The 26,856-nt window shown below is 36.0% G+C and overlaps 4 protein-coding genes and 1 long non-coding RNA gene across 9 annotated transcripts; 1 reads left to right on the top strand and 4 right to left on the bottom strand.

Moving 5' to 3' along the window:
* Positions 1 to 1,084: 1,084 nt before the first annotated feature.
* Positions 1,085 to 15,911, bottom strand: LOC101254309 (6-phosphofructo-2-kinase/fructose-2,6-bisphosphatase). 4 transcript variants are annotated; one of them, XR_011221537.1, is made up of 24 exons: positions 15,323 to 15,911; positions 15,173 to 15,236; positions 14,696 to 14,991; positions 13,927 to 14,136; positions 13,161 to 13,370; positions 12,963 to 13,058; positions 12,702 to 12,800; positions 12,591 to 12,620; positions 11,953 to 12,006; positions 10,314 to 10,367; positions 10,161 to 10,238; positions 9,205 to 9,296; positions 9,065 to 9,122; positions 8,889 to 8,963; positions 7,554 to 7,601; positions 6,319 to 6,416; positions 5,044 to 5,119; positions 3,572 to 3,634; positions 3,386 to 3,477; positions 3,146 to 3,285; positions 2,600 to 2,668; positions 2,428 to 2,491; positions 2,264 to 2,329; positions 1,085 to 1,345 (listed from the first exon to the last, which is right to left on the bottom strand). XR_011221537.1 is itself a non-coding variant. In XM_004242463.5 (23 exons), the coding sequence occupies exons 1-23, from the start codon at positions 15,503 to 15,505 to the stop codon at positions 1,271 to 1,273; spliced, it is 2,250 nt and encodes a 749-aa protein (XP_004242511.1). In that variant the 5' UTR covers positions 15,506 to 15,911; the 3' UTR covers positions 1,085 to 1,270. The 4 variants fall into 4 exon arrangements, 2 of the variants coding, with proteins under 2 accessions (XP_004242511.1, XP_010323134.1); XR_742156.4 differs by lacking the exon at positions 3,146 to 3,285 and adding an exon at positions 1,447 to 1,541; XM_004242463.5 differs by lacking the exon at positions 3,146 to 3,285.
* Positions 15,912 to 16,566: 655 nt separating this feature from the next.
* LOC101254604 (uncharacterized) lies at positions 16,567 to 17,190 on the top strand. Its single transcript, NR_160785.1, has 2 exons — positions 16,567 to 16,660; positions 16,906 to 17,190. It is a non-coding gene; the product is annotated as an uncharacterized lncRNA (long non-coding RNA).
* Positions 17,191 to 17,918: 728 nt separating this feature from the next.
* Positions 17,919 to 21,053, bottom strand: LOC101254910 (pyruvate decarboxylase 2). Of its 2 annotated transcripts, XM_010324833.4 has the most exons (6): positions 20,462 to 21,050; positions 19,960 to 20,123; positions 18,730 to 19,380; positions 18,534 to 18,651; positions 18,277 to 18,465; positions 17,919 to 18,190 (listed from the first exon to the last, which is right to left on the bottom strand). In XM_010324833.4, exons 1-6 carry the CDS (start codon positions 20,927 to 20,929, stop codon positions 18,020 to 18,022), a joined length of 1,761 nt encoding a protein of 586 aa, XP_010323135.1. In that variant the 5' UTR covers positions 20,930 to 21,050; the 3' UTR covers positions 17,919 to 18,019. The 2 variants fall into 2 exon arrangements, with proteins under 2 accessions (XP_010323135.1, XP_019069892.1); XM_019214347.3 differs by having other exon boundaries at positions 18,534 to 19,380; positions 20,462 to 21,053.
* Positions 21,054 to 22,004: 951 nt separating this feature from the next.
* LOC101255209 (ran-binding protein 1 homolog b) lies at positions 22,005 to 25,080 on the bottom strand. Its single transcript, XM_004242466.5, has 4 exons — positions 24,778 to 25,080; positions 24,528 to 24,679; positions 24,286 to 24,411; positions 22,005 to 22,576 (listed from the first exon to the last, which is right to left on the bottom strand). Exons 1-4 carry the CDS (start codon positions 25,065 to 25,067, stop codon positions 22,374 to 22,376), a joined length of 771 nt encoding a protein of 256 aa, XP_004242514.2. The 5' UTR covers positions 25,068 to 25,080; the 3' UTR covers positions 22,005 to 22,373.
* A 790-nt stretch (positions 25,081 to 25,870) lies between these two features.
* On the bottom strand, positions 25,871 to 26,774 carry LOC101244678 (DExH-box ATP-dependent RNA helicase DExH12-like). The gene is made up of 2 exons (XM_069299761.1): positions 26,193 to 26,774; positions 25,871 to 26,134 (listed from the first exon to the last, which is right to left on the bottom strand). Exons 1-2 carry the CDS (start codon positions 26,772 to 26,774, stop codon positions 25,871 to 25,873), a joined length of 846 nt encoding a protein of 281 aa, XP_069155862.1.
* Between the last annotated feature and the right edge of the window lie 82 nt (positions 26,775 to 26,856).

Raw genomic sequence — 26,856 nt, 5'->3', positions numbered from 1 at the left:
AGCAGAATTGTCCCTACTTTTTTCCATCACTTCCATTATTTGAGTTGCTCATTATTGATCAATTGGTAATGTCTTTACAAGATACTCAAACTTCAAACTGGTACTTCAGTGACCTCAAATTAATAACCTCACATTTCCAAAACCATGGCCTTTCAATTATTTTTTTCTTCTTCTTAGTATTACTTGTTGCCTTCTTTTTCTTCTACTTTGTTTGTAAATTTAATTTCTTTTCTAGTGAAATATTGAGCTCATCACCAGATGCAAATGTAGTTTTGGTACAAATCAACAAGGGACTTGATGAAGAAACTATTCAAAAGCTGCCTGTTTTCTTATTTGGTGAGACAATATGTAAGCTAGATAGTGTTCAAAGAAGTGATGAGTGTCCAATTTGTTTGGGATTATTTGGAGATGATGAAATGGTTAAGTTATTGCCCAATTGTGAACATGTATATCATGCTCAATGTATTGATAAATGGCTAATTGGTCACTCAAATTGTCCTTTATGCCGAGCTTCTCTTCATCTTAACTTATCTATTACTAGTTCAGTAGTCGTTGCATGATCGGGTTTATCAAGAATGAAGAAGTATTGACCATCAAATGGAGTGTATTTTATTTCTTTTGTATTTTTACGAGTTGTACTATCCCATCTTGTAAAATCCTCATATTGATTTGATGCAAGTGCTAGTTAACTAAGTTTAGCAAGTTGTCACTATATTACATCTCTAGATAATTATATTATAATTGATATGTAGTGTTATTATAGGTAAACTTAAACCTGATAGTTTACCATTTCTTTATAGTGTCAATGCATTGAACATAAAACATAGATCAGTTTTTTCTTTTGGCTAATTAAGAAGTAAGAAACATAACTTCAAGATTCAATAGTAGGATTATAGCCAAAGTTGAAAATAAATTTAATCTTGCTACTTATGACACTTAACATATCTATGTGAATTTGGAGAAGGGGGACGTAGATATTTAAATTTATCATCTTCAAAAAGACCATAGTAAGAATTCTTCACGAAATCACAAAGAAATTAAGAGACTAAAAAAAGGAGAGAAGAAGGGATCGGAGAGTGCAACATAAGAAGAAGATGAAGATGAAGCCTTCAAATTGATACACTTTAATGTCAAACACTCGTCGATATACAATTTTTTTTGTTATCGGTTGTTACAATTTGAATGAGAGAATTGCTGCATATACGTATTTGTTTTATTTTTTTTGAAATTATTGCTGCATATACGTATTAGAAAGTCAAGTTGCAATGACCTACATCAGTTTGTATCTCTTCTCCTGTACTCCTGTAACCCCCATTTGTATCTCTATGATTGTGTGAAGTGGCATCTGCAAGTTTAACAAGGAAAAGGGTACAATAAATGGATCTTTCGACTTGTTCAAAGTTCACCACATAAAATTGCACAAAGCATAAATGCAGAAACCATCACCTATACGGCTATAGCCACTACAAAACTTTGCCTCGTCTTCCAGCCATTAGAATACATATTTAGGGCTTAATATATCGATAGTCCCTTCATCTTTTCTGTAAATTTCATTGAACAAGCTGTAGTTCCAGTGTTAAAATGAAATTTACTCACAAATTTAAGAGACTGTTATGCATTAAGCCTATATATGATCAGCAGACACTTCCAACTTCTTGCATTTTCCTGATTAAATGATGAGTAATGGGTGTTTTTGGTATGAACGGAAATATTTCCCAGAATATGCATTTTCCGGAAATCATTTTCCAGAAGAAACTGTCTCACTATCCAACACTCCCAAAAAATTTAAAACTATTCCAAGAACTATCAGAGATATACTGTTGAAATATATTTTTCATTGGTATTCTGTTGCCAGGAAATGATTTGCTTTTTAGAAAACATTTTCCTAGAAATATTTTTCTTCATACCAAACAACCCAAAAGACAACACCAATAACGAAAGTTGTATGCTCAACCTCTTTTTTTAGAATCATGACACTGCCTTATCTACCCTTATTTAAACCAGGGTGTCCTAGAGGAGCCTTAATGAACTTCGTTTCTTTCAGCAACTTAATTAACCAACCAATTTAAGCAAGACAGATGGAATGAAAGAAAGAAAAAGTAACTCCGCCGCTTGCCCAAAGAAGACAAATATCATTTTCATGTCTAGAAGATATGTTCACTATAACTACCAAATTAGCACAATAGATATGTATCTCCATTCATTGTGGAATATAATATAATGATCCTATTCAAATTCTTCACACGCAAGATCAAGCTATTACCTCTATGTGTGGAATTTCACTCAAAGGCCTATCAGCAAAATAAGCATACAAAGCCCTCAATACGGCCTACAAGAAAATTTAGAAAGAGAGAATTTGAAGTCATGCACACAATTTATTGGCATGGAAAAGCGAAATATTTTAATGCTTCAGCAAAATTTACCAACCTGGTGGGATACCACCACCACTGGTGCTCTTTGTCTTTCAAGCTCGATAATCACCGGCTCCAACCTGCAACATGTTGAATGTTAATTAGAACAAAATGAGAAAAATGAAGGATTCTAGATTTAATGTATTGACAGTAACAAATCTTTCAGTTTAAAGGGTTAAATAACAAACCTTTGTATGACATCAAGATAAGATTCGCCTCTAGGGTATCTATACCTCAGCTTGTCCTTTTTGCGTGAACTGTAAGTATAAATAAGTAACAAGCAATTTGACACTAACCAATTGATTATTTTAAAAGAAGAATAGAAAGTTGTTCATTAGTGTATTCACTACAGGAGAATGGTGGATTCATTTCTTCTCACAAGTAAGCAACACACTGCTATGAAAACATGCGAAGAGAAAGAGTAAATAACACAGACAGTTAGAAAATAATGAAGCAGAAAAATCCTATGATTTCCATGGAGATGTCTTTACTCCATACATGAGTCTTTCATCAGTTTTCAACGAATTACTCCCAAACTAGGAAAGGTGATGGTCTTGCCATCACGGAATACCTTTTTCAACTCTAACTACATTTCAAAGCAGTTCAATCCAGTTGATTTTCAACACCCATTGATTCAAATCCTTATCAGCTAGAATAAATGCCTTTAGATCTTCTCAGATTTTTTATCTGGCAACTGACTTACAGATAGATACTGAAAAAAGAAAGAACTATACCACTGGGGCAACTAATCAAATTAAGCTCGTTAATTAGACACCAAACAAACTCTGGTCAATTCTCTGTCTTAGTAGTATCACTTTTCTGTAGCTGATGAGGCATATTTTCCCTTCAGTATGTGTTCATTTGCTGACTGTTCCTATAAACACCACAGAAATTCTACTTGGATAAAATCCTACTAGGTCACAAAAAAATGGATAAGCTTGCATTGCGAAAGGTAAAGAAGAGTTATAGCATACTCGTATTCTTCGGGCATATTTTTCTTTATTTCTTCATAAGTCATCCCGTCACAAACACCAGCATTTATTTCATCAAGGGCTCGCCATTGTATCTGAAGAGGGAGTGGGAAAAGGAATAACCATACTTCAGGAGAGTTAAAGAAATGATTTAAAACAAACAAATACACAATGGTTCAACAAGCTAACCTTGGGAAACCCAGCAATTGGACTAGCTGTCAAAATAGTTCTTTGCAATGTGCTGGTCCATATCTAAGTCACAGAATATATAATAGAGCATTTTATAAAACATTCTCTAGCATAAATAGAATAAGTTGTGCAGAGTTAGCACTAGCAGCTAACTTCAACTATTAATGATCTGTGCAGAGTCAGCAATACGTACTGAAAGCCTAACAAACCATCAAGGTACTTAAACAGGGCCCTTTTCAAGGAGAAATATTAGAAAAATAGAAACTTTTGAGCTTAATAACTCTTAAGAGTCCATAAACTCTTTATATGCATGATTATGCTGATTTTTTTCTTCATGTGCATTAAGTTCTTAAAAAAAGTAAGCTTTTAATTCTTCAAAAGCAAGAAATTTGAGATATTATCACATCGCACATTCCCAAAGATCAGCTGCAAGACTGCAAATCCAATTATATCACCTCCTCCCAACCCCCACAAAAAGTGAACAGTACCTGAATTTATTTATTTCCTTTTTGAGGAGACCGTGGATCTTTTTATGCAAACAGGTCTATTAAGCTGCTAGGGAACCACATTTTCCATATAGGGATTCCTTAAATCTTAAGATCAGTATAAAAGTTTGACATCTGTCCTACTAATTAGGAGTAGCTTAGTTACGGGCTGATACTAATTTTTTAAATTTTGGAAGTGGTGCATCCCGTGTAATCTGAAAAAGTTGGCTGCTAATGGTTCATGCACTTTTGCTTTGTGATCTTTAGCAACCATTAATCCTACTTCAAGTTTGTGTAAGAAATGATAGTATGTATAAGTACAACATTTAGATCCGTTTACTTCAAAATTACATCTGACATTTGCAGTTTGCTAATTAATCTAAACATGAGTAAGAAGTTACGAATATCAGAGAAAGCTGTGGTCATGCTTCTTCTAGAGAGCGAATTTTCCAGTTGAAAATATCAGGCCCAAAAAGTAAATAGGAAATGCTTGCTCGCCTTGAGGAAAGATCAAAGGTGCCTGCTCCTGGCACAGATTTTACCATCCAAAGCAGGGAACTTCAGTTCTTTTTCTTTTATTAACTCATTTATTTATTGAGATGTAGTTATCAGGAAAAATGAAGTACTTTCATCAACTATTAAAAAAGGAAGTGCTTTCATCAACGATTAAGGAAGCTTTCTTCCTTAGCCAGAGAACACAAAGTGATTCAGAATAGGTTTCAAAATGAAGAACTAGATTAGTCATTAAAATTGAAGAACTAGATTTTCTTGATACGTTGACAGTTATATAATAAAAGAATGCTTTTCCACTATTGCTTTAAGCCCAATCTTTCTCCCAGCCCTCCCCAACTCACCCAGTGATTGCTCAATCAGATGCTGTAGGTCAGTTCCCATTTGTATCTATTTCAATAAAAGCACTAGTGGAAGTTGGAAAAAAAAAAGGGAATTTTTTTTTATACAATTGAAGCATCAACAGGTAGAACTTACAGAAGCGGCCTTTTCATTTTTCAGTCGTTTTTCAACAAAATTGGCAAGCTTCTTTGCATAGAGCTCCCCAGTTTCACTGTTAAAGAAATTTGTCAGTCAAAAAGGAAAAGAAAATTGAAATCTAGCCTAAACTGCAAATAAATCTAGAGAATAGAGTAAAGACTTCACTATTTGATTAACAATAACCAAATCACAGCATATACAAACTAAGTGAATATTTCATCAGAAGTATATCATTCAATCCATACAAATAGCAGAAGAAAATCTCAACCGAGCAACTTTTATACCCTGGAGGGCAAACATTTTATAACTTCAAACTACAAAAGTAAATACTAATTCCAAAATACCAGTAAAATCTGAAGAACCCATGAAGGTTCCATGTCCTATGATAAGTTTTTGTATCACCAAAAGAATCTGAAGAAGCCATGAATGCTCCATGCCATGTGATAATTTTTTTTAGGGCAGCCCGGTGCAAAAAGCCTACCCTAATGAAACAAATGCAAGCATTAGTGGATGCTTTACGGATCGAACCCGTGATCTATAGGTGACACAGAGACAACTTCACCGTTGCTTCAAGGCTCCCCTTCCCCTATGACAAATTTGTGTATCACTATCACCTAAAAAAGAAACAATTGCTTATGGAGAAAGAAAGCCTCCATCACAGTCGTAGTGGTAAACTCACTGGACACATGCAATAAATCCAAAGAAAGTTATGAACTGCTTTTCAGCATGAAAGTCCTTGAAGTACATCTCTCTGTGTAGATTTAACTTCCCATACCAGCTGGATTTCTAAGGCTTTTCATAATTCTAAAAATCATGGGTGTAACATATTATGGTTCCTGGACATGGAGACACTCAAGTTCTGCAGAAAAAGAGATGTATTTATTCAACTGTCTTTAAAATACCCCTTTATGTAATCTATATTCTTTTCTTGTTGTTCCCAGCAAATAGAAATATGTAATGATGAATGGAGATAAGTCTCTTAAGTCTAGATCTTCATCTGTTTAGTACATGTTAAATTATAGGGCACCTAGCTTGTAATTTTAAGTAACTAGGTAGGAGGCCAACTACTTATTAAGCTACACTTTCAGCATGACAATCTAGCCAACTGAAGTAGCTAAATACAAGTTAATCCTTATAAGTTAAATAATTTGAAGCTCTGTCGATGTTCAAAAAAATGTTATCTTGGTCCTCTTGGACAGTATTAGATGGATTATAAAATGTTCACACACATATATATATATATCATCTTCAAGGTGTTTAGAGGATAGAAACCTTATCGCAGTGTCACCACCAATTCTGCCTCTAACATTGTACAAACTCTCTCCATGCCTTGTTAGCAAAATTGGACGGGGTGTGAGATGTGTGTTGACCTGCATATCATATCAATCTGATGGCACTTCCAACAAAATTTAAGAGCAAATGAGAGGAGCAAAACAAAAGATTAAATGTCTAGATCAGGCAAATTGCCATCTTGCAATGAATGCTAGTGAGTTTGATCAGTTCTCTTTCTTTCCTTACTTTTCTGGGATAAGTGGAGCCCCATGACAAATGTGAAAATCACTCTTATGCAAAATGAGAAGCCCCATCACAAGAATGTGCCAGGTCTTTGTTATACATTCAAATGATAAAGGGAACACCAGTACAGAGGACATGTTCTGTACAGCATGGATTTCTTCCATTTACCATTGTGTACCAGTAGTGATATCATCCAGTAGCAAGAATAATGACTCTGCTACCATACTCTGATTTTCCATCTCTCTTTGCCTTGAAACCCTAAGAACAGATAAGACTACATCAAGGTGGTAACTGTTAATACTTACACATTGGTTGAGAGAACGGATTGTTGTCTCCTTATATGGTCTTGAGAAATTTTCACCTCATGAGATAACTTTTAGGCCCAAAGTTCATATTCTTGATATAGCAGTGTCATCAAAGGTGCACTTAAGCCCTGAAGGGAGGCTCAAAACATATTGAGCACTTTGCCTTGCTTAATGTGTGCTTCAATATCGTCATCAAGGTTCTAAGGCATGCTTTCCCTTGCCAATGAGTCTCTTCTGAAGAGGCGACACTAAATAATTGAAATTTCATTTTATTGTAAAAAAAGTTCAATTTATTCATTCATATATTGGCATAAATGCTTATAATTTATTAGTCTTGGACTTAACATATATATTTGTACTTTTTTCTCCCTTTGCATCTTCATTCATTAACAGTCGCACTTTATTTCAGCTTTGCACTTAAAGCCCCAACAAACCGTAGGATTTTTTGCGTTTTTTGCTTTTAATAACACTGCTTAACAGTAACCATCTGTGGATTTGAGTTAATTCCAGTGGTTGCTGCTTCTGCTTTTCTTTTGTATCGATTTTATGGAGTCAGGCATTACGAGAAATAGAAGCAATTCCTTCATTTCTTGCTACATTATTCAATATAATTCAGGAGATGCCTCAAAGACAAAGTAGTCTATTGGAAAGAAAAGAGACAACTTAGCAGGATGAGCAGTAACTTACCAAAAAGAAGACAATCCTCCCAGGAAGATAGCCACTAATATTATTTACCTGCACAAATATAACTAATTAATTAAAGAATCTGAAGCTGAATAAATAATTTCAAGAGACTAATCGGTAGGATCCATTCCTCCCTTGGAGATCTGAATTGAATTGCATAGAAACTTAGTCTATGGTTGCAGCCAAGTCTAGCCGCCTATCAAATTTTGAAGAAAGTACTCCTCTGTTCACTTTTACTTGTCACATTTGGACTTGCCACTCTCACAAAAAAAACAATGATTGAGATGACTATTTTGCCATATTACCCCTATTAATTGATGTTTAGTATTAGGTCTTGGAAAATGATAAGTTAAAATGACAAAGTAATATATTATACAAGTGAATGGATGTCTCTGGCATTACACTAACACATCTCTTGATCTTACACGAGTAATTAGGATAAAACTAGAAGAATCTTGACAGTGGCACAAACTTCCATCAATTTTGCGGATCAGTCATTAAGAAACTTATACAAGCCTCACTTCATACTTAACAAGAGATGCTACCAACTAGTAACTCAAATAAGGCCAGCCTAAAAGATTGACAAATTTGAACACTGCTGCATAGGCATATTAAGAAAGAAAGAGAAGGTCTTGTAGCATGTTCTGATTTGCTCCCCCGCCTCTCTTTCCTCTTTAATTAACTGAACAATCCACTGTCAATAGCTTCCGAATTCTTACTGAAGCCAATCTAAACATAGTCTGCTCCATAGTTTACATCTTTTCTCCAACTCCTAACATTCGACCCATATGAAAATGAAATTGGTACTGAAAAGTTTATGTCAGCCTGTAAAAAGCATATAAAACAATTTTATACAGAGTCCTTCACTGTCAAAATGTTTACCCGTCTCCAGACCGCCAAAAGATATTAAATGCGATGAAATCTTAAAGAAGTCAGAAGAAATATAACTTCATATTCCTTCAAAAGACTGAGCTAATAGGGTATTTTGAGGTGATGAACAAACTTATAGGAAGAGTTAGAAATACAAGGCTATTGAAAGTCAAACCGTTAAGCACAAAGTTAGCCCAATGAGGGAAAGAAGTAACCCTTGTTAAAAGTATGAAACACGAGATCTAAAAACCCTTCAGAGGCACAGCCTACCACTTGAGCCAAGCCTCATAGATGGCTCACTGTCGGTGGAATAACACAAAATCATCATGAAGAAATCAAGAAGTTTAAGTAAAGTCCACCTTGGAATTAATTCCTTGGACATAAAATGCAATATTTGCAAGTTGCTACCAATGCTTACATGTCCTCAAATAAACAACACATGTAACAAATCAAAATAAGGTCACTTACTTGTATTTGTCCTCCATGACCACTGACCATATCAATCATTTTAATATAAGAACCTTCCTCTACTGGCTCATAAACCTTGGAGAAAAAAAAATGACAAACATTACATAATATGATGTTAAGCATTCATAAATAAACATGACAAAAACAACCATAATAACTATGATAAATAATATTACTTTTTCATAATTATCAAGGCGATTCTTGAAGTCCCTGTATCCAGCTTCAAAATCTGGCCTGTATAACAAATTAACAATGCCAACTATGTAAGTTCTTTTCTAACTAATAAAACACCAAAAGAAACAGAAAATTATCATACTCTTCAGCATAGTCTGGACTTTGTTGAACTTTGAGGCGTATGTTTCTTTCAATTAGTTTAGGATCATTACAGAGGGTTTCCAAGAAAATTATCTGCATGCAAAGCATCACAAAATTCAAGAATGAGAACTAAGAGCAGATAAATAACTTAGGCTTCTGCATATGGATCCACAAAATCCACCAACAAGTATCATCATAAAATGTACACTTTCTCTTTTGGCTTGTCTACAACCAGTAGAACATAATATAAAGAATGAATTAAAAAAGAAAGAAAGGACGAATTTGTTAAAAGAAACTACTAAGACACATTACAGCACTGAGATACATAAGCGGGTGATGCTGCAATTTTTGAAGTGCTAAGAAACTAGAAACACAAGTTGGAGTGACTTTGTTGATGCTGCAATTTTTGAAGTGCTAAGAAACTAAAAACACAGCCTAGAAGTTTGATACATATGTAATACTTCACTGTGAGTTTTTCAATCAACAAATGATGTATCATGCAACCGCCACTCCAAAAAGAGTAATAAGGGGCACTTGACTTAATCTCTATAAGGACTTCGATGTTATCTCAACTCCCACACCCAACGCATGGAAACAAAATAAGGTATAGTATTAGATGAAACCACTATTTGTAAATATTAACTATTGAAGAACTTAACTCAAATCCTGCAATTGCACTTACATAGATGAGAATTAAACACATCTTACAATTCTTTTATTTTGTGATAACCGAGAAATCTTCGAGGGTCGTGGTTCGAAATTCAACAGGTTGCCTGTCGTCCCTTCAATCCTTCTCAGCTTAAATATCAGGTTTTTATTTGTGACGTGTGTGTAACCTATACAGAGCTCACTCTTACCACTAGACCAAAACCTTGGGAAAAAAAATATTACAGTTCCATTGAAGGAAACTAAGAGCAGTAACATACTAACACTAGATGTCCATCAATAAGAATTCACCTTGCATTTTCCCTCAGCCATCTGCATAAGCATATTCCTTCTTTTCCTTGAGCTATTTGTAGCATCGAAAATTCCTACCTGCATTCAGTAATGGATATAGTTATCAAAAACTCAGTAACAGGTATTGTTCCATGAAAATTACAGAAGGCTTACCTGACCACCCTCTTGCATCCAAGCGATCATGTCTTCCATTGCAAGGGCAGCTACCTAGTAGCATGTGATGTATTAAAACTATGTGAAAAGAAGAAAGTCAATTCAACGAATAAATTAAGTCCAATGCAACTACATGAGAGATTGATGATGCACTAAACTCAAAGTTTTATACCCATTAGCCCTAGGGACAATGCAATAATAAACTCCTACCATGGCTACAAGAATAACAACAATAGAAATTTCTCTAAAAATTACCAGTCATACTGTCAATAAATGGGCCTATGGTCATCCATATCAAAACCCTAAAATCCTAGAAAGTAACTTCTACAGCAATATGAGAAAGCAACTTGCTCTTTTCTACAACACTCTTACAAACTAGATATAATATTAATCATTTTTTCCTAAAAGTGAATGGTCAAATGTCCAATTAATGGGTGCTGAACTGGTAATGGAGAATATTGATACAAATTGCAAAATTCACATGCATGTGATATGAAAGAAGCCCTATCCATATGTTCTTTCTCTGGGAGGCCAGGAAGGGCAACTAAGATTAGGGATGTCAAGGCAGAGCAATGAAGGGCCTGCCCATAATCGAATAGAGAATATAGATATAAATGTGGGAACGGGCCAGTGACGGGATTTTTTTTCCTTGCATTGTGGGGGTCAGGGATAGGTGTTCCATAACTTTTATGCAAGTAATGGTAATTAATCTGGGGTTTTGATTCAAGTGAGCCACCAGAACTTATGCTTCACACCCTTAACTCTCCAAAACAGACCCTGGCTCTCCTTCATTGTTTTCCTCATTTCTCCCAAAACAGATCACAAACACTAGAGGACACCCCTCCCCTCTCTTTCATTGATCTCTCAGTCTCTCAAGATACAGAATAACAAGTCTGACACTCATAATGGCTCTTTTCGGGAAATAGAACTAATAATAGAGAGAAAATAGGAGAAGTGTAATTTCCGCACGAAAAAGTCATTATTGCTACATGTTATGACTGGACCTTTCAATCTTCACCCATCCCTCTCTTTCCCAATCTCAAATTGATACTTAACCCCCGTTTCAATATATGTTGACAAATAGACAAGGAAAGGGAAAACAAAGACCTCCTCTGACTGCATTACGTGGAGCCTACATCTCCATTTCAACAGAGGAATGTGCTGCCCTTCTTAATGCTCACCCTCTGACCTTCCTAGTCTTGCCTCTTTCCTCTAAAATTCCCCATTGCTTCAGGTGAGGTCATCCGACACTGCTAACTAATGTATGTACGTAATAATTACAACTATACACAAACTCACGATAGAATGTCACTGTTTAGAAAATAATGTGAAGTAATTATCAGTTTGGGATGGAAGTAAAGCCTTGCTGAACCCCACAGCCTCCAATCCAAACATGCGTACTAGCTGAGTTATAACAACACTACAACAGGCAGGTGTCAAAATCTTATGTATGAAGGAAGATGGAGGACAAAATGGGGCAGGGAGGGGGAAGGGCGAGGGAAGGAGCACTTTGGTGAGTCGTTACAGGCATAGCATTCAGTATACCCGCCTGAACCCTGCCTCATGTTCAATCTAATTAAGATGATTTCAGGCTTCTAGCAAACAGACAGTAAACAATACCTATTCTGACAGAGTTTACCTCATTGCGAGCCTCCAAGCCTTCTGGATTGTCAGCTCGGAAGAAATCAGCAGTCTGTGTCAACAATATACACAAGAAAATGAAGATTCACAGATAGTATTTCAATTAACACGAACTTACAGCTCCTAGGAGGAGAAGCTCCTATAAGTAGTGTAGTTTTTTATGTTACAGTTGATACTTAAGGAACTACTTTGAACCTACTACCCAAAGATAAAGGACCATTTTTGTCATTTTAATCATTTTCTCCATTTCATGGTGTATTCTTTCTATATAAAAGATGTCCAAGGACTATTAACTTTGTCTCTTCAGAACACAAAGGAAACCGCTTTTAGATCTTTGATAGAATTACTTATTGTAATATCAGTATGAAAGAAGTGGTAGTACTTTGCTGAAATGGACAACCCAAAGTGTCAAATGTTTTAGATGTCATCTGAAAAATAAAATCATACCACCTAAACCAAAAGGCCGCCAGATAATGAACCTTAAATAATGTCTTGGCAAGTGAATTCTCAGTTTAACATAGTTTCCTATACAAGAAAGATAACAGTTCTTTTTTTCTGTTTTTTAATACGTGAGAGGGCAGTTCTATTTGACTGCAGATATTTAGAAAAACAGTTCAATTCAGGAATTTTAACTACCTGATTACTTCCGTGCTTGAGTCGGCGGTACTGTCACAGAAAAAATATTGGTTAGTTTCCTTGCGTTTGCAAATTTAGGAAGACATCAAAGAAACAAGTGCTACAGTTTACCTTCCCAACATTGAAGTGCTTGGTGTCATGACCTAACCATCGAAGATACCTAGTAAGCTTAGCGGCAGTAAAAGTTTTTCCACGAGCTGGCAAGCCAACCTACAAGAAGCATAAGCAAATCCTAAGATCATTCGTTGCATAAGATACTATTCCAAGAACATAGGAAAGCCAATCCGAGAACACAGCATCAGCATCAAAGTTGACAAGCTTACACCAAAACTAATGTGCTTATCAGTTCTTCATCAGAAAAAGAAAAAATACCAGAACAATTGCTAGATGCATGTCTTCCTTTGGCCCAAGCATCTGATCAGCTACAGCTCCAGCTGCAACTGCTCCTGCAGCAGCTGGCATCACATTCTAAACAATTTAAAAGAATGATACATCAGATGCATAAACCAAGATACAACAAATATTTTATTACAATATTCATCACTACGGAAACATTAGATTTCTACACACCTTGGCATCTGAATCAGGCTTGAGATCAAGTGTAAAAGTGGTTGTACTGGGTGATTTGGCTAGTCTTGGAGATCCCACACCCCTATCTACAAGGATTCCCCTGTAACTATCTTGCTTTTGCAAAGACGAGAACGCACCCATGGACTTGGATTCAACCGTACCAGATCCTGAGGGGACTCTAGTTGGATCCGGAACAATTACTTCCATCTGCTGGATGATAAAAAGACGGCATAATGTGAATCAACTGTGACTCTTAAACAATAAGGTACAATTTGAAAGAAAATGGTAATACATGTAGAATGAATAAAAGCATAAGGTTGGTAAATCAAGTAGGGAGAACACTAGTCACATAACATGCATGTTTCGAGCGAATGTGCATAATAGCAGATAAAAATTTAAATAGCCTCTATGATTGGTTATATGAGTGTCAAAGATGCTTACTATACAAGATTTTTAGCTGGAGGATGAAAAAGATTTGTGTTTACCCATATAAGTACCAGAGTTGAATAGCTATTTCATTCTACTGAGTAAAACGATGATCATTCTCATGTATTACAAAAATGCTAATGCCTATTTCTCTTAAATTATGGGAATGCATTACAGTGAAACATTTATCCCAAAAAAAATAGTCAGAGAATTAGTAAAACTCTGAATCTCAAGCGCATTTTGGGGGTTTAATTTGTTTTGATAAGAATGGAATAAAGATGGACAAAATCTCAAGTCCTATAGTAAAACTAGACCTCAAGTCAAAAGGCACCACGAGAACCTTTATTGAAGCAGACCGATCATTTGAAGTGTGACCATCTTTTGAGGAAGGCCTTGGAATGATAGTGCCATCTGTCCCAGAAAATACCCCTTTACGTGTTAGAGACCTAGGAGTTTCTGTCAAGTTAGCAGCATAAACCGGTGCAGATGTTGCTGGAGCGGGGACAACATAATGTTCAAGATCAAGCTCTAGACTTGCTGAAGAGCCATGCTGTCGAGAAAAAATGTTTAAAATATAATTAATATAATTAAGACATGTATGAAAAACATATCCAACTGCCAAAATCTATAGAAACAACCTTGGTAAGCAATATTCATCCAGACATCTGAAGAAGCTAAAAACAAGAATAATTTGACCAATAGACAGAAGCAGAAAAACTAGGAGCACTGATAAGAAACATGAAAGTCAATAGTTTCCTCAAAATGACACATATACCATCAAAAAGCATAGGCTAAACATCCTTATTCAAATTAAAACACCTTCAATATCAAAATCTGCAACCTCATTTTACTCCTAAAGAAGAGCAAACTATCTCCCTTTAAAGTTTAAATGTATGATATCTGTTGATTCAATAGCCTGTAATAGTATAGTTTATCACATTTGCACCAAATCTGAGCACAAGGCTTCTGAGCTCCAGCATGTTAAACAAACACTCATTCACATGGAGAGATCATCTAACAAGATAGTAAGACAGTAATCACAGGCATCTGGCACCATAAATTTCAAAGCAGCATTTACAATTAGCAGTCAAACAATAGCAACATCTTACCTCTGCACCCATTGCTGGTGTCGAATTTATGCTAACATCTGGTACTCCTCGAACAGTAGAAAGCCTGCGATTTTCCTGAAAGGCTCTCCAACTAGCCGCAAGGTCAAATGGTGAAACCCTGTCTGCTTTAACGAATACTCTATATTCAATAATATCTTCCTTTTCCAGCATAAACGAGGCTGAACGCCCATCCCCTTGTAACGTTCCAGCAATAAGTACACGGTTTGGACCTTCCTCCACTATATAAGGTTCATGATTGTACTTTGGCTTCAAAAGGAACTTAAAGTCCAATGTCTCTATACAAATAAAAATCAATCAATCAACTACGTCCCAACCCCTAGTTAGTTCGGGTCAACTATACTAATCCAGTAATCCGCCTATAACTCTATTCCACAAATCCGCAAATGAAATTATTACCATAGATTTTCATTCCATGAATTAGACACAAATTTAACAAAATCACAATAGTCAACTAACCGTGATTAGGAGGAACAACGAAACTCAGCTCCCACATAGAAGTTGATTCCCGTTCCATGGGAAGCTGATAATGGAAAACAAAACTGCATTAGTTATTAATCACAAAAATCAAAAGGAAAAACTGAAAAAAGGTGAGAGTGATGAAATTACAGCCTTAGACGAATCCCATGAGCCAATCAATGGAACGGAGCCAAAAACATGAGGAATAAGTTCTCCTTTAAGCTTATAATTCTCCATTTTGAGAGAAACGTAAAGCTGTCCTCCTCCATGATCTTCTCTATCTTCGCTGCCATGTGAGCTACTGTCTGTGTTCTTCGATGAACCAGTACCCATTTTGCTTCTGAAGCTACAATTTCTCTACAGGAAAAAAAATAAAGAGTTTTTCGGTAGGCTTATGTTAACTGAATATAATAATAATAAAATTACGTAATAAAAGTAGTCGTCAGTTGTGGATAGGAAGATAGGTTTAAAGAGAGACGGAGATCGCAAGATGTGGAAAACTGAGAAAAAGAACAAAATATTAAAATGGTTGGTTAAATTTTTCCTGTTTTGATAAGAATGGAATTTGGGGAAAAAATATTTAATTTTTAGGTTAATAATACTACAATAATAGCAAATGAAAGTTGAATTCTATATAGGGTTTGGATCATATCTCGAGTGACGATTAATCAATATATATTTATCATGAATCGGTGGAGTTGTATATTTGATCATTTGCAACTCCAGTTTGATGCACTTCAAATGGTCAAAAGAAATTTATGATTAATCATTATACATGAAAATATTATTATTTATTTATTTTTCAGAACATGGTTGACGGAATTAAAATTTTTGCGTAAAATTTTGTTAATATTATATACTAAAATTTTGAATAAACAATAATATTTCAATAAGGCATGAAAATTAGGTTGGTGACTAGTAGAAAGTAGATTTGACGATTTCTTTATTAAAATGTCGATTACACTTATAGCTAATAAATTTAATTAATTATGCAATTAGGCTTTTCCATTACTCCTATTCATATTTTCATGTAGAAGAATTTTATTTGAATGATCAAATAATCCCTTTTCTTGGTTATCATGTATGAGATCAGATAAACTTGCATTTGATCATGAAATACAAATGGTTTTAAAATTCCCACATGTAATTTCAACTACTCCTATATGTTTTTTTATTTTAAGAAAATTAATGAATTTGTGTAGGAATACAAACATAAATTGAATTGTCTAAATTATAAATACTTTAAAAATCAAACATAAGGCATATACTATGGTTACTTGGTGCAAATCCTACAGAGGCTGGGCCCATTTCTCGGATGATTTGCCTCAAAGCCCATTAGTCATATCCACTCTAGGGTTTCCTTTTATATTCCACCAGTCCTCACTTCCATTCGCATCGTGCAGCTTCTCTTCTTCATCGGTAAGTTCACTCCGGCCAGGAAGTGAATAGATTGCCTTCCGTTGTAGCTGATTGACCATGAGAGCCAAGGTATGTAGACGTCTTCATCTTGTTCTTCCTTTCCTTTTGTAGATTGCAGGTTTATACAGACGGATCTAGAATTTCAAGTCGATCGATGTAGAATATCACTTCCATTACTACCGATTTGTGAATCATATCGATGCAGGATAGCACTCCTATTACTGCCAAATTGTGAATCATACTCCACTGTCGAAGCTGTACATATGCTACTCTTTTTTTGCCATTAACATGTGTTGCATTTTTTTTCATTTCAGTGGAAGAAGAAGCGTATGAGGAGATTGAAGAGGAAGCGCCGAAAGATGAGGCAGAGATCCAAGTAGAATTGTACTGGGCAGTTCTTAGCTTTTGACATATCTCCGTCGCTCTAGGTTATTGTGTTTTTGTCTTATTTTCAGTGTTTGCAGTTAAATTTCAGTAGTTACATTGTGCTAATGGCACATAAACCTAATGTATTTCTTTTTCCGAGGTGTATTGAAACTGTGGGAGCCATTTTTGGCTCACGTTTATGATATTTACTCCTTAATTACTTATTCATCTCGATCCGTTTGCGTTTTGGCCTGTTAATAGTGTTGTGAAAATCTGACTTTGGGACTACGACTGTTTGTCTTAAGGGATTAACAGTTTTTTGCTGCATACTGAAAACTGTGTTTAGCTTTTAGTGAAGTTGAAGACGAGACATACTGTTAATCTTGAAAAATAATGCATTGTTCTTGGTCATACTTAATTTATCCAATTCATTTTTTGAGCAATGAATCTTCTCTGATATGGCAGTCTGCTAGTTATCTATAGAGGTTTAACAGTTTGAAATGTTAAATTTTTGCCTTCATTTATCATTGAAAAACTAGTGAATAGTTTAGGCAGGAGTTATTATATAAGTCGATTCCTAACATTGAACCTCTAAGAAGTTCAATGCACAAGATTGGGGATGAAATTTATATAAACTTATTTCTGGAGATAAGTTAATAATCCTTAGATAATTACTTTCCAACCAAATGACCCCATAGATGGAGCTGGGTTAGTCCAAAAATCCATTTTATTAAATGGTACTCCTTCCGTCCCATTTTACACTGAGTACCAAATTGCCCTTCAAAAAAAGTAATTCATATTTCCCTTTTCTCATAGATGTATTAGAAAATTAAGTGGGATCAATAAGGGTAAAAGAGAAATTACATCTTTAAATACTTTCTATATGAGGAAATCTGACATTCTTTTCGGGACTGATCAAAAACAAAATGGTGCCACATAAAATGGGACGGAGGGAGTAATTAATTCTGATCAGTGAGTATAAACAAAAGAATTCTAATATGGCTCTGGTGTTATTGAAAAAGTAGAAATTAGTGCTGGAAGAAAAAAACTAATCTAGCAGACTCATTGAGGGTTTGGTGGACGTCCATTGGCAGAACAGACTCTAGATCCCCATTCAAGCAACTCTTTGCTAGTATCATCCTTGTGAACAATAACTTCAATGAAACATAAACAATCTTTCTTCTCTCCAGTTGCAGTTGCGATTGCTTCTATCAGCTCCTCTTCCGTCCTTACCTACAATCCAAGTTATAAAACAATTTGAAAACGATGTTTTTTCGAAGTATTGATGAACATTTCTATGTTGAGTGAGTAACACTTACCTTTTGGGTCCAGCAATTGCCTTCACCATTGTGAATTGCATCTACCAAACCAGTGTAGTTCCAGTTCTTGATGACATTATATGGCCCATCATGGATTTCAACCTCAATGGTGTAACCACCATTATTAATCAAGAAAATGATAGTCTTTTGGTCACAACGAATCATTGTCGACACGTCTTGTGCAGTAACCTGGTATACGAAATTTAGTTCTCCACACGAATAAATAGTGTCTGGTATGACGGAAGTCATTTTCTTACCTGAAAACTTCCATCACCGATGAAAGATACGACACGTTTTTTGGGTTCAGATTGTGCATAACCCAGGGTAGCACCAACAGACCAACCAATGGAGCCATATTGCATCTGGAATTGATACCTGCAACACGAACTTTTTCCGTCTAATGACTCAAAATAAAATGGATACCAGGCTGTTAAGCTTTTATTAGTCACATACCCACATCCTTCTGGTAACTTAAGCTTCTGGCAATTGAACCATGAATCCCCTGTCTCAGCAATCACAGCTGTATCAGCTGAAAGCATCTTCTGCACATGTTGGAACAGAACATTGACTCGTAGAGGTTCGTTAGGCTCTGGTTTTGGAGGAGTTCCTTCAGGAACAAAGATCCGACGGTAGTTATCATAAGCAGTTTCGTTTTTCTTTACTTTCTTTGCTAGTTCAGAGAGGAAATCTTTCATTAGGACACAACCAAATGCTGGTCCATTTCCAATAACAACTCTATCAGGCTGCACGATTAACGCCTTTTCTCTCTTGATCAAAAGTGAGTAACCAACAGAGCTGTAATCATTAAAAACTGGACCAGCAAACAAGTAAGCATCAGCTGATTCAACAATTTCCGCGCAATAGGATGTGCCTACTGCACCCCAGTAAGTGCCAATGAAGTGAGGGTGTTTTTCTGGTACTAGCCCTTTTGCTGATGGCATCATTGCCATGGCATAACCAGAAGAATCAGCAAGTTCAGCAAAAGCATCACAAGCTTTAGCTACTCTTAGCTTTGGCCCTCCAATCATCACTGGTTTTACTGCCTTGCTTAGAAAGGCCACAGCTGCATCCACTGCAGCTTCCAACCCCTTCTTGCTACTTAGCCTGTATCAATAAGTTCTTATTGTAAGTTGGATGAACGTTTCACATACAACAGTGGCAAATTCAAGATTTAAAGTTAGCAAGTTCTCTTTATTTATGTGCTAATTTCTTTTCACACACGCATATATATGCGAACCCACTGCACCCGGTCTTGATACTTCATCGGGGGCGGAGCCAGGTAGGGTTGAGGGGTTCATTTGGACCTCCTTCGATGGGAAGATTACCGTCATATTATTTTTACCTCTTCGTGTGTTTTTGAACCTCTTAGTAAAAATCCTGGCTCTACCATTATTAGTTAGTTATAATGGTAAATTGAAAGAACATCTCGCATACAACAACGACAAATCCAAGACTTAGAGTCAGCGTATTCTGCTCTTTATATATGTGCCGATGTCTTTTCTCATACACATATATAGTCAAACTCAGTGCGTCTAGTCTTGATCCGCCATTGTTAGTAAGTTCTAAAGTCAATGTGAATTATGCTTTTTATACATGTGATGGATATGTCAACTAGCTATTGCTAGTCTATATCCTCCACTGTTATGCAAAGTCTTCAAGAATAGATGACAAGGTAACACATACCTTGGTGATAGAAAAAATGGGATGGGATCTCTGCTGAATGTTGGATGAGGGGTGGCTGGCAAATTGCAACTGACACTAATATATACTGGCTTTCTTTCAATTAGAGCAGTAGAGATTGCTCTATCAATTTGTTCATGTGCATCCTCCAAGTTATTTATCACAGCCTAACACAACCAAACATACAATAAGTTGGATATGTAGGGAATTTTTTACATTGTATTAATGGGGGAAAGAAATAGGAGAAGAATTTCTCCTTGGATATAAGCATCAACTTCTATTTCGTGTTTGACATAATTCGGAGAATATGGGTCAAAGCACTTCATTTCAGTGTGAATTTGGATATAAAATATTCAACTTCATCTAAAAAATGTACTACTCCTTCCGTTTGCTTTTACTTGACTAGTATTAAAAAAAAAAATCATTTTTACTTATCAATCTTAACATAGTATATAGTAACATGTATGACTTCAAATTCTGAATCCAAAACTAGAACTTGACTTACCTGATAACATGTAACAGTCTGAAAACATCTTAGTTCTTGGCTGAAATCAGGTAATCCGATAGTATGGTGAAGTATTCTATTAGTTCCATAGTCATTAGTATTAGGACCTCCAACAATGCAGATAATAGGAAGATTCTCACTATAAGCACCAGCAATAGCATTGATCACACTAAGCCCACCCACAGTGAACGTGACAACACACGCACCAACGCCTCGAGATCTTGCGTACCCATCAGCAGCATATCCAGCATTAAGCTCATTGCAACAACCAACATTCTTAAGCCTTGGCTCAGCAATGAGGTGATCAAGAAGTGTGAGGTTGAAATCACCTGGCACTGAGAAAACATCCTCAACGCCAATTTCAACTAACCTTCGGGCTAAATGGCGCCCTAAGTTTGCGTCAGGGCTCGCGATAACGGAAGAAGAATGTGAGTTTTGGATACAAGAAGTGCCATTTGCATTGTCCATACTTTAGTATTGAGAAAATTGTTACAGGGAAAATGAAGAAAAAAAATATTTATGTGTGTGTGTAAAAATAAAAGAAGACAATTAGTTAAGATTCGAAAAGATGGGGAAAATTGAGTGAAGTACAAGATAGTGGTTTCTTGGAGATGTGGTCAGTCTTTTTTTTGCTTCAAGTATTTCAAGGTACCCAATATAGGACGAATGTTATGGCTTAATGATCGGTATTATCATATAATTGTACAATTTTATTTTTAAGTATCATTTTATTCTAATATTTAAGTGGGTAAATAACGTAAGAGGAAGAGGTTTAACCTCAAATTTATAATCATATTAGAATCTTATAGTTAGGTCATAACGGTAAAAATAAGACATCGGTGAAGGTTATTTTACTGTTATGACTTATGACCTAACTACAAGATACGTAGAACTCGAGCCTAGGAAATAGGAGTTATATAAAATGTTAATTTAGCTTTCTTAACGAACCAGGAGTGGTTTAAATACTGATATTCTTAAAGGCGTATGAAATCATCAACAAGATAAATTGAATAAAACCAATAACTATATGCAGCTCATTAACATTGTCTATCACTAAAAAAATAGCTACGCAGAAAAGTTATATATTCAGTAATTACTACAAACATCTTGTTTTCTCTTCGCATAAATCAAAAGAGGAAGTTCCATTATCTCACTATGAATGACTACATAAACTAAGCAACAACAAAGAAAACACTCACAACTTGTTTCATTGAGGATTCCACATACGAGCTCAGTAGCTTGTGACCTAGTGAACCTAAGCAGTTTGAGACACATCCACTCTTCAAATCAAAGTTCCAAAATATCTAAAGAACCCCCTTCAAATCAAAGTTCCAAAATACAGCAGTCTGATCACACTACGGTACTAAGAGCAGCAACTTGTGTCTATATATCATTACGAATAGAGTGATTTCCTTCACAAGACTAAACTGATGAGACCAAAAGAGAGCATGTTTCTCTTATCATGCCATTTTTTAAATTTTAAAAAAGAAGTCACATTCATAGATACACAAACATAGAATGCATCAGCCTAGCAGTGGCTTAATTTCCCCAAATAAGTAATGAATTGAATTATATGGAACCAAGGACACGAAGAAAGAACAGCCTCAAAAAGAGGCCTTACGTAAACAACGTACAGTTGGGTATATAATACCAAGACTTACAATAGACCAACACAATACTTCAATCAAAGAACAAGACCCGACCTCAACCTGAGTTTCCCCAAGATGTTGAAACACCTCAGAGATGGACAAACAAATAACAACCTCCCCCCCCCCCAGACGACCCCGCCCCAAAGCAACACCAAGAAGTAAACACCCCTTGCACTTGACCAGACTACACCCAAATTTGGTTGGCAAAAATGGAGGTGCTACAAACCTCACCAACTACATTTGGTGTACATGACATACATCTCTCAGGCTGAAGCAGTCTCTTCCTTTTTCTCTGCATTATCAGTAGGCTTCTCTTCAGTTTTTTCCTCGCTCTTCTCTTGTGGTTTCTTATCTTCGACACTCAACTTCTCAAGTAGGCCAGCAGCATTAGATGCATCCACATTTTCCTCTTTCTTCGTTTGTGATTCAGCAACCTCTTGGACAGTCTCCATGAAGGTCTTGCAATCTAAGAAAAAAAACATTACACTAAGGCATCATTTTTGCTGAGGAGAAAAAAAAAATAAACACGGGCAGCAACATAAAAGAATCGGGGACATGATCATACATACTATTAATCTACAACATCCTCAGAATCACTTCCAGGGGCCCTCTCAACTCTCATCCAGTGTTTGACTTATCCCCAATCATGGGATATTTTCTAATCCCTTGAAAGCGTAACTAACTCCAACATGCTGAGTGAAAATTGCAATGAAGACAGTTCAGGAGTCCTAAATGACCTGGTAATTGAAAGATCACCTTCCGGCTTTCATACCCGGCCAGGTTTAATTCCACGCCTTATAATCCAATAGTGCTAGCTGATAATTTTTAATGCACTAGTCCTCAAAGTCCCTAAAGAGCAATCACTCTCAAGTAGGTAACCAAGCATGCAGTATTAACCATGATTCCTTTTACCAGTACCTAAGATTCTGGAGAGAAGTCCAAGATCAGTTCACTCTCAACACTACACGGACCTCAATCAAGAGGATATGACCAAAAGGTTCTCAACAACTTATTAATAAAATATCAATCACTTAGGTCATTGGCAGTTCCCGATTTGGAGAACCATAAATGGGGGCATTTTTAATGGGTTCCTGTGGACTAAGGTTGTGGTTTTGCCTTCTAGCGGTACATCTGGTTTGCAGTCTAATGTTTTAGATTCAAAACCTGTGAGGCCTGGAATAACATTATTTCTGGAATTTGGGAATTTCTGAACTACAGCAGAAGGCAGAAATATGGGTACCTTACATACAGTTGTCCCATCACTCTCTCTCTCAGCTAATCCCAACCTGGCCTAAATCTTAGTAAGGTACAATATTAGTACTAATCGTATGATATTATTACCAATTCAATATAATGAGAATAAAAACACAACCAAATAATTAAAAAGGTATAAGATAATATGTATGTTGCCACTAAACAATTATAATATACATGTTATTTCCTTGCAGAGAGAAGTCACCTATCAGTTTAAGGTCTGGTTTGCTTTTCTCCCATCAGCAAAGTCGTGGATCTAGTCTATTGGAGGGCCTAAGGCATGGAAGAGATCAGACTGGTGACAACCTAAGTCACAGGTGAGATGATCTCTATTCATGGCGCACAATGTTGAGCAGTAAAAGTTGTACATCTATAATCCTGAGCCATCACCCAATCCAAACAATCATAGCCTCATAAGCCAAAACTACTGGAACACCTTTGCATCCCAATTACGCTCAAGTAGATGAATTGCAGAATTTTACACCTCAGACCTGAAGATCTAATCTTATGATTGTCACTACATTCAATCTTCCAGAGTGGAGTAAATGGTAGTTTCAACTAGACTAATAGTTTATAAACAATCAAAACGAAATAAATCATATGCACACAACAGAAGTGTAATTAACTGGTGAGCTTCTATACTCTATTGATCTGATCATCTGAATACTTCAGAAATCTACAACTACGATACGTGCGCCCATTACAGCATTCAGTAGAGAATGAAATGTTCTCCAAACAAAAAATCTAATGTTATAATCATAGGTAGGAAAGGAGCCATTATAATGACTAGCAATTATGGGGCAAAGGCAATCACAACAAAAGGAAATTGCAGATTTTAGCTAATTGAAAGCTTTCATCTAACAAACTAGACCCTAGAATCTAGTAAAAATTAACCGAACCAGCAGATTCAGAAATTCTTACTCTCTAACGATGCAAATCTAATACAGAAAAATTCATCCTTCAATTCACCATCAGCAAAATCTGCGGCATGCCACACACAGGACTTCTCGTTTCCAGCATGTTCCTGAACTGTCATCGTCGGAATAACTGCATTGCACCGAATCAGAGTCCAACTCTCAGATCCCGAATCAAATGAAACACATAATTGAATAAAATAAACTTCAATCATGCAAGTAAAAGTCAAAATCGAACTATAAACAAACCTAGATGATTGGCACAGATCTTAAGAGTCTTAGATTGACGCATAAGAAGACGAACTTTTCCAGTTTCCTTATGCTTCAAAAGCTTAACAGTACCAGCACCTCTCTCTTTCCACTGATTTCCCTCTTTGTCAAATCGATAAAGCTTCGCTTTCCTGTTACGACAAATCCACAAGTATTAAAGTTATTCATCATTCCTAGAAATCGAAGCAGATCGAAAAAAACAAACAAGATTATCAGAGAAATCAATTACAAATCGAGGATAGCATCTTCGTTCTCTTCGCCAGTAGTTACGGCAACTTCCTCGAGCCTGACAATCGGCGCAACCTGAGCTCCGGTATCTTCGTCTTCGGCTCCGGCGGCTTCTTCCTCTTCTCTGTACTCGCGTTCAGGCTCGGCGCTAGACATTGTAACCGTACGGATGCTGTGTTTCTTAACAGAGGGGTTTTTCTTTGTAGAAAGAGAAAAGATAGTGAGACGCTTCAACAGGGAAGAAAGGTTTATATAAGAGTTTTGGGAAGAAAGCGTGATGCTTACGCACATGAAATTTTTTTTCTTTTTATCTTTTTTATCATTAAGCCCTAATTTAATTAATGAAATTCTCATCTTAACCAAAAAAAAAGAAAAAGAATTCTCATCTTAACTTATAAATTAACTATAGGTCAAGAGCCTAAACAAAGATGAACGCATTATTATAAAAATACAGACCTAAAATTTCTACTTAAGGGTTTAACCTTTAGATTTTTATTATTAATTTATTTTAAAATTATATCTCAAAAATGTTTGAAAACAATTGACCATATGTCGTGTACATCTTTCATCGAAACTAAATTTTTTTATATAGATATTTGTTGTAAAACTAAAGAACAAAAAAAACAATATTAAGAAGAAGGCAAGAACAATATATAAGATCTTTTTCTTTTTTTCAAGTATTCATCAAATCTTCTTCAAGTGTATGCAATATGAATTTTTATGCCTCTATTTATCTATTTATAGTGTAACATAGAGGTATACAAAAGGTTAGTCATTAACATGAATATAATGGAGAGGTTATGAAAGTGAAAGTTACAAGTATAATGGTTATAAAATTAAAGGTTAGAGAGATTATGTTTATCTTTATAATGGAGAATGTTATATAGTAACTTTGTAGTGGACATCCATAATATATTATTTTATAATAGTATTTGATTTAATCGTGAATTTCATAACCAAGACATGAAATTGAGTGCGTAATTTTAGAAAATATACCAACAAGGTGAACTCATATCCAAGTTGAATTGAAAGTATATAAAAGCAATTGCAGAATTGAAACTGAGGTCAGAAAAAAGCTACATCATTCCATAACATCAAAGAGTAAATTTGTATTCCTGGTCACAACCCTTGTAAGAATCGCACATGAAATAGAGTGTGTAGTTCCTTGTTCCAGCTTCAGCAGGGGCAGCAAAATCCAGCTTCACTTTAGATTTCCTTTGGAGTGTAACTCTCTTAATGGCCAGTAATTGGTTGCTCATTGTATCCCCAATAACAAGCCACCATCCTTCCTCCTCTTTCGTTCCGGGATATCGAGGTGCAATAACAGGTCCAACTTCTGTATCTCGCAAAAGTTGGACCTGTTATTGCACCTCGATATCCCGGAAACTGGTTACAGCAACGGGCAATATGCCGAACCTGCACATCCGACATATGCAATAACTTACACTTGTCATCATCTTCCATCTCCGCTAAATCAAACACCGTCTCTATACGATTTTTTTGGCACTTGTTAACCAATTCCTCTGTAAAGTAAGGAAGCTGGAGGAGCATCGAGTTACGATGCAATAACCCCTGTGTCACCATCTGGCATACCTCCATCGTTACAAGTGTTAGACTAAGCCAACCGTTACTGGAAATAACATCAACCATTGCTTGAACCAACCTAGTAGCAGAAAGAATCACCTCTCGCTGGTCAAATACAAGATTTCCAACCACCATTCGCCTACACAGATGGGCTTGTAAAAGAGCATTAGCTTTTAGATGAGGATCTGTGTAGTTCGGATTCTCAATAGAGAATGGCAGATGATGAATCAACCTTTTTATCGATTCTTCTTCACCTGGTCGTATTGGCAGGTGATCAAACTCTGATGCGGACGCCAATATTTCCAGCAAGCCATTTAAATTTGTTTGGGAGGTCACAGAAGAGCTAAAACGCTCTATTGTGGTCTGACTGATATTATAATATGACGCTATCGTACCGAAATTCAAAGAATCCATCAGGCTGTTGAAGCTCTCTCAAGAAAAACAATACTAATGAGCAATTCAATAATTTTCTCAAGCCATTCTATTTATGGAGTTT

Source organism: Solanum lycopersicum, chromosome 6 (genome assembly GCF_036512215.1).
Source record: "Solanum lycopersicum chromosome 6, SLM_r2.1".
Lineage (NCBI taxonomy): Eukaryota > Viridiplantae > Streptophyta > Magnoliopsida > Solanales > Solanaceae > Solanum > Solanum lycopersicum.
This window is presented reverse-complemented; position numbering and strand designations above follow the sequence as displayed.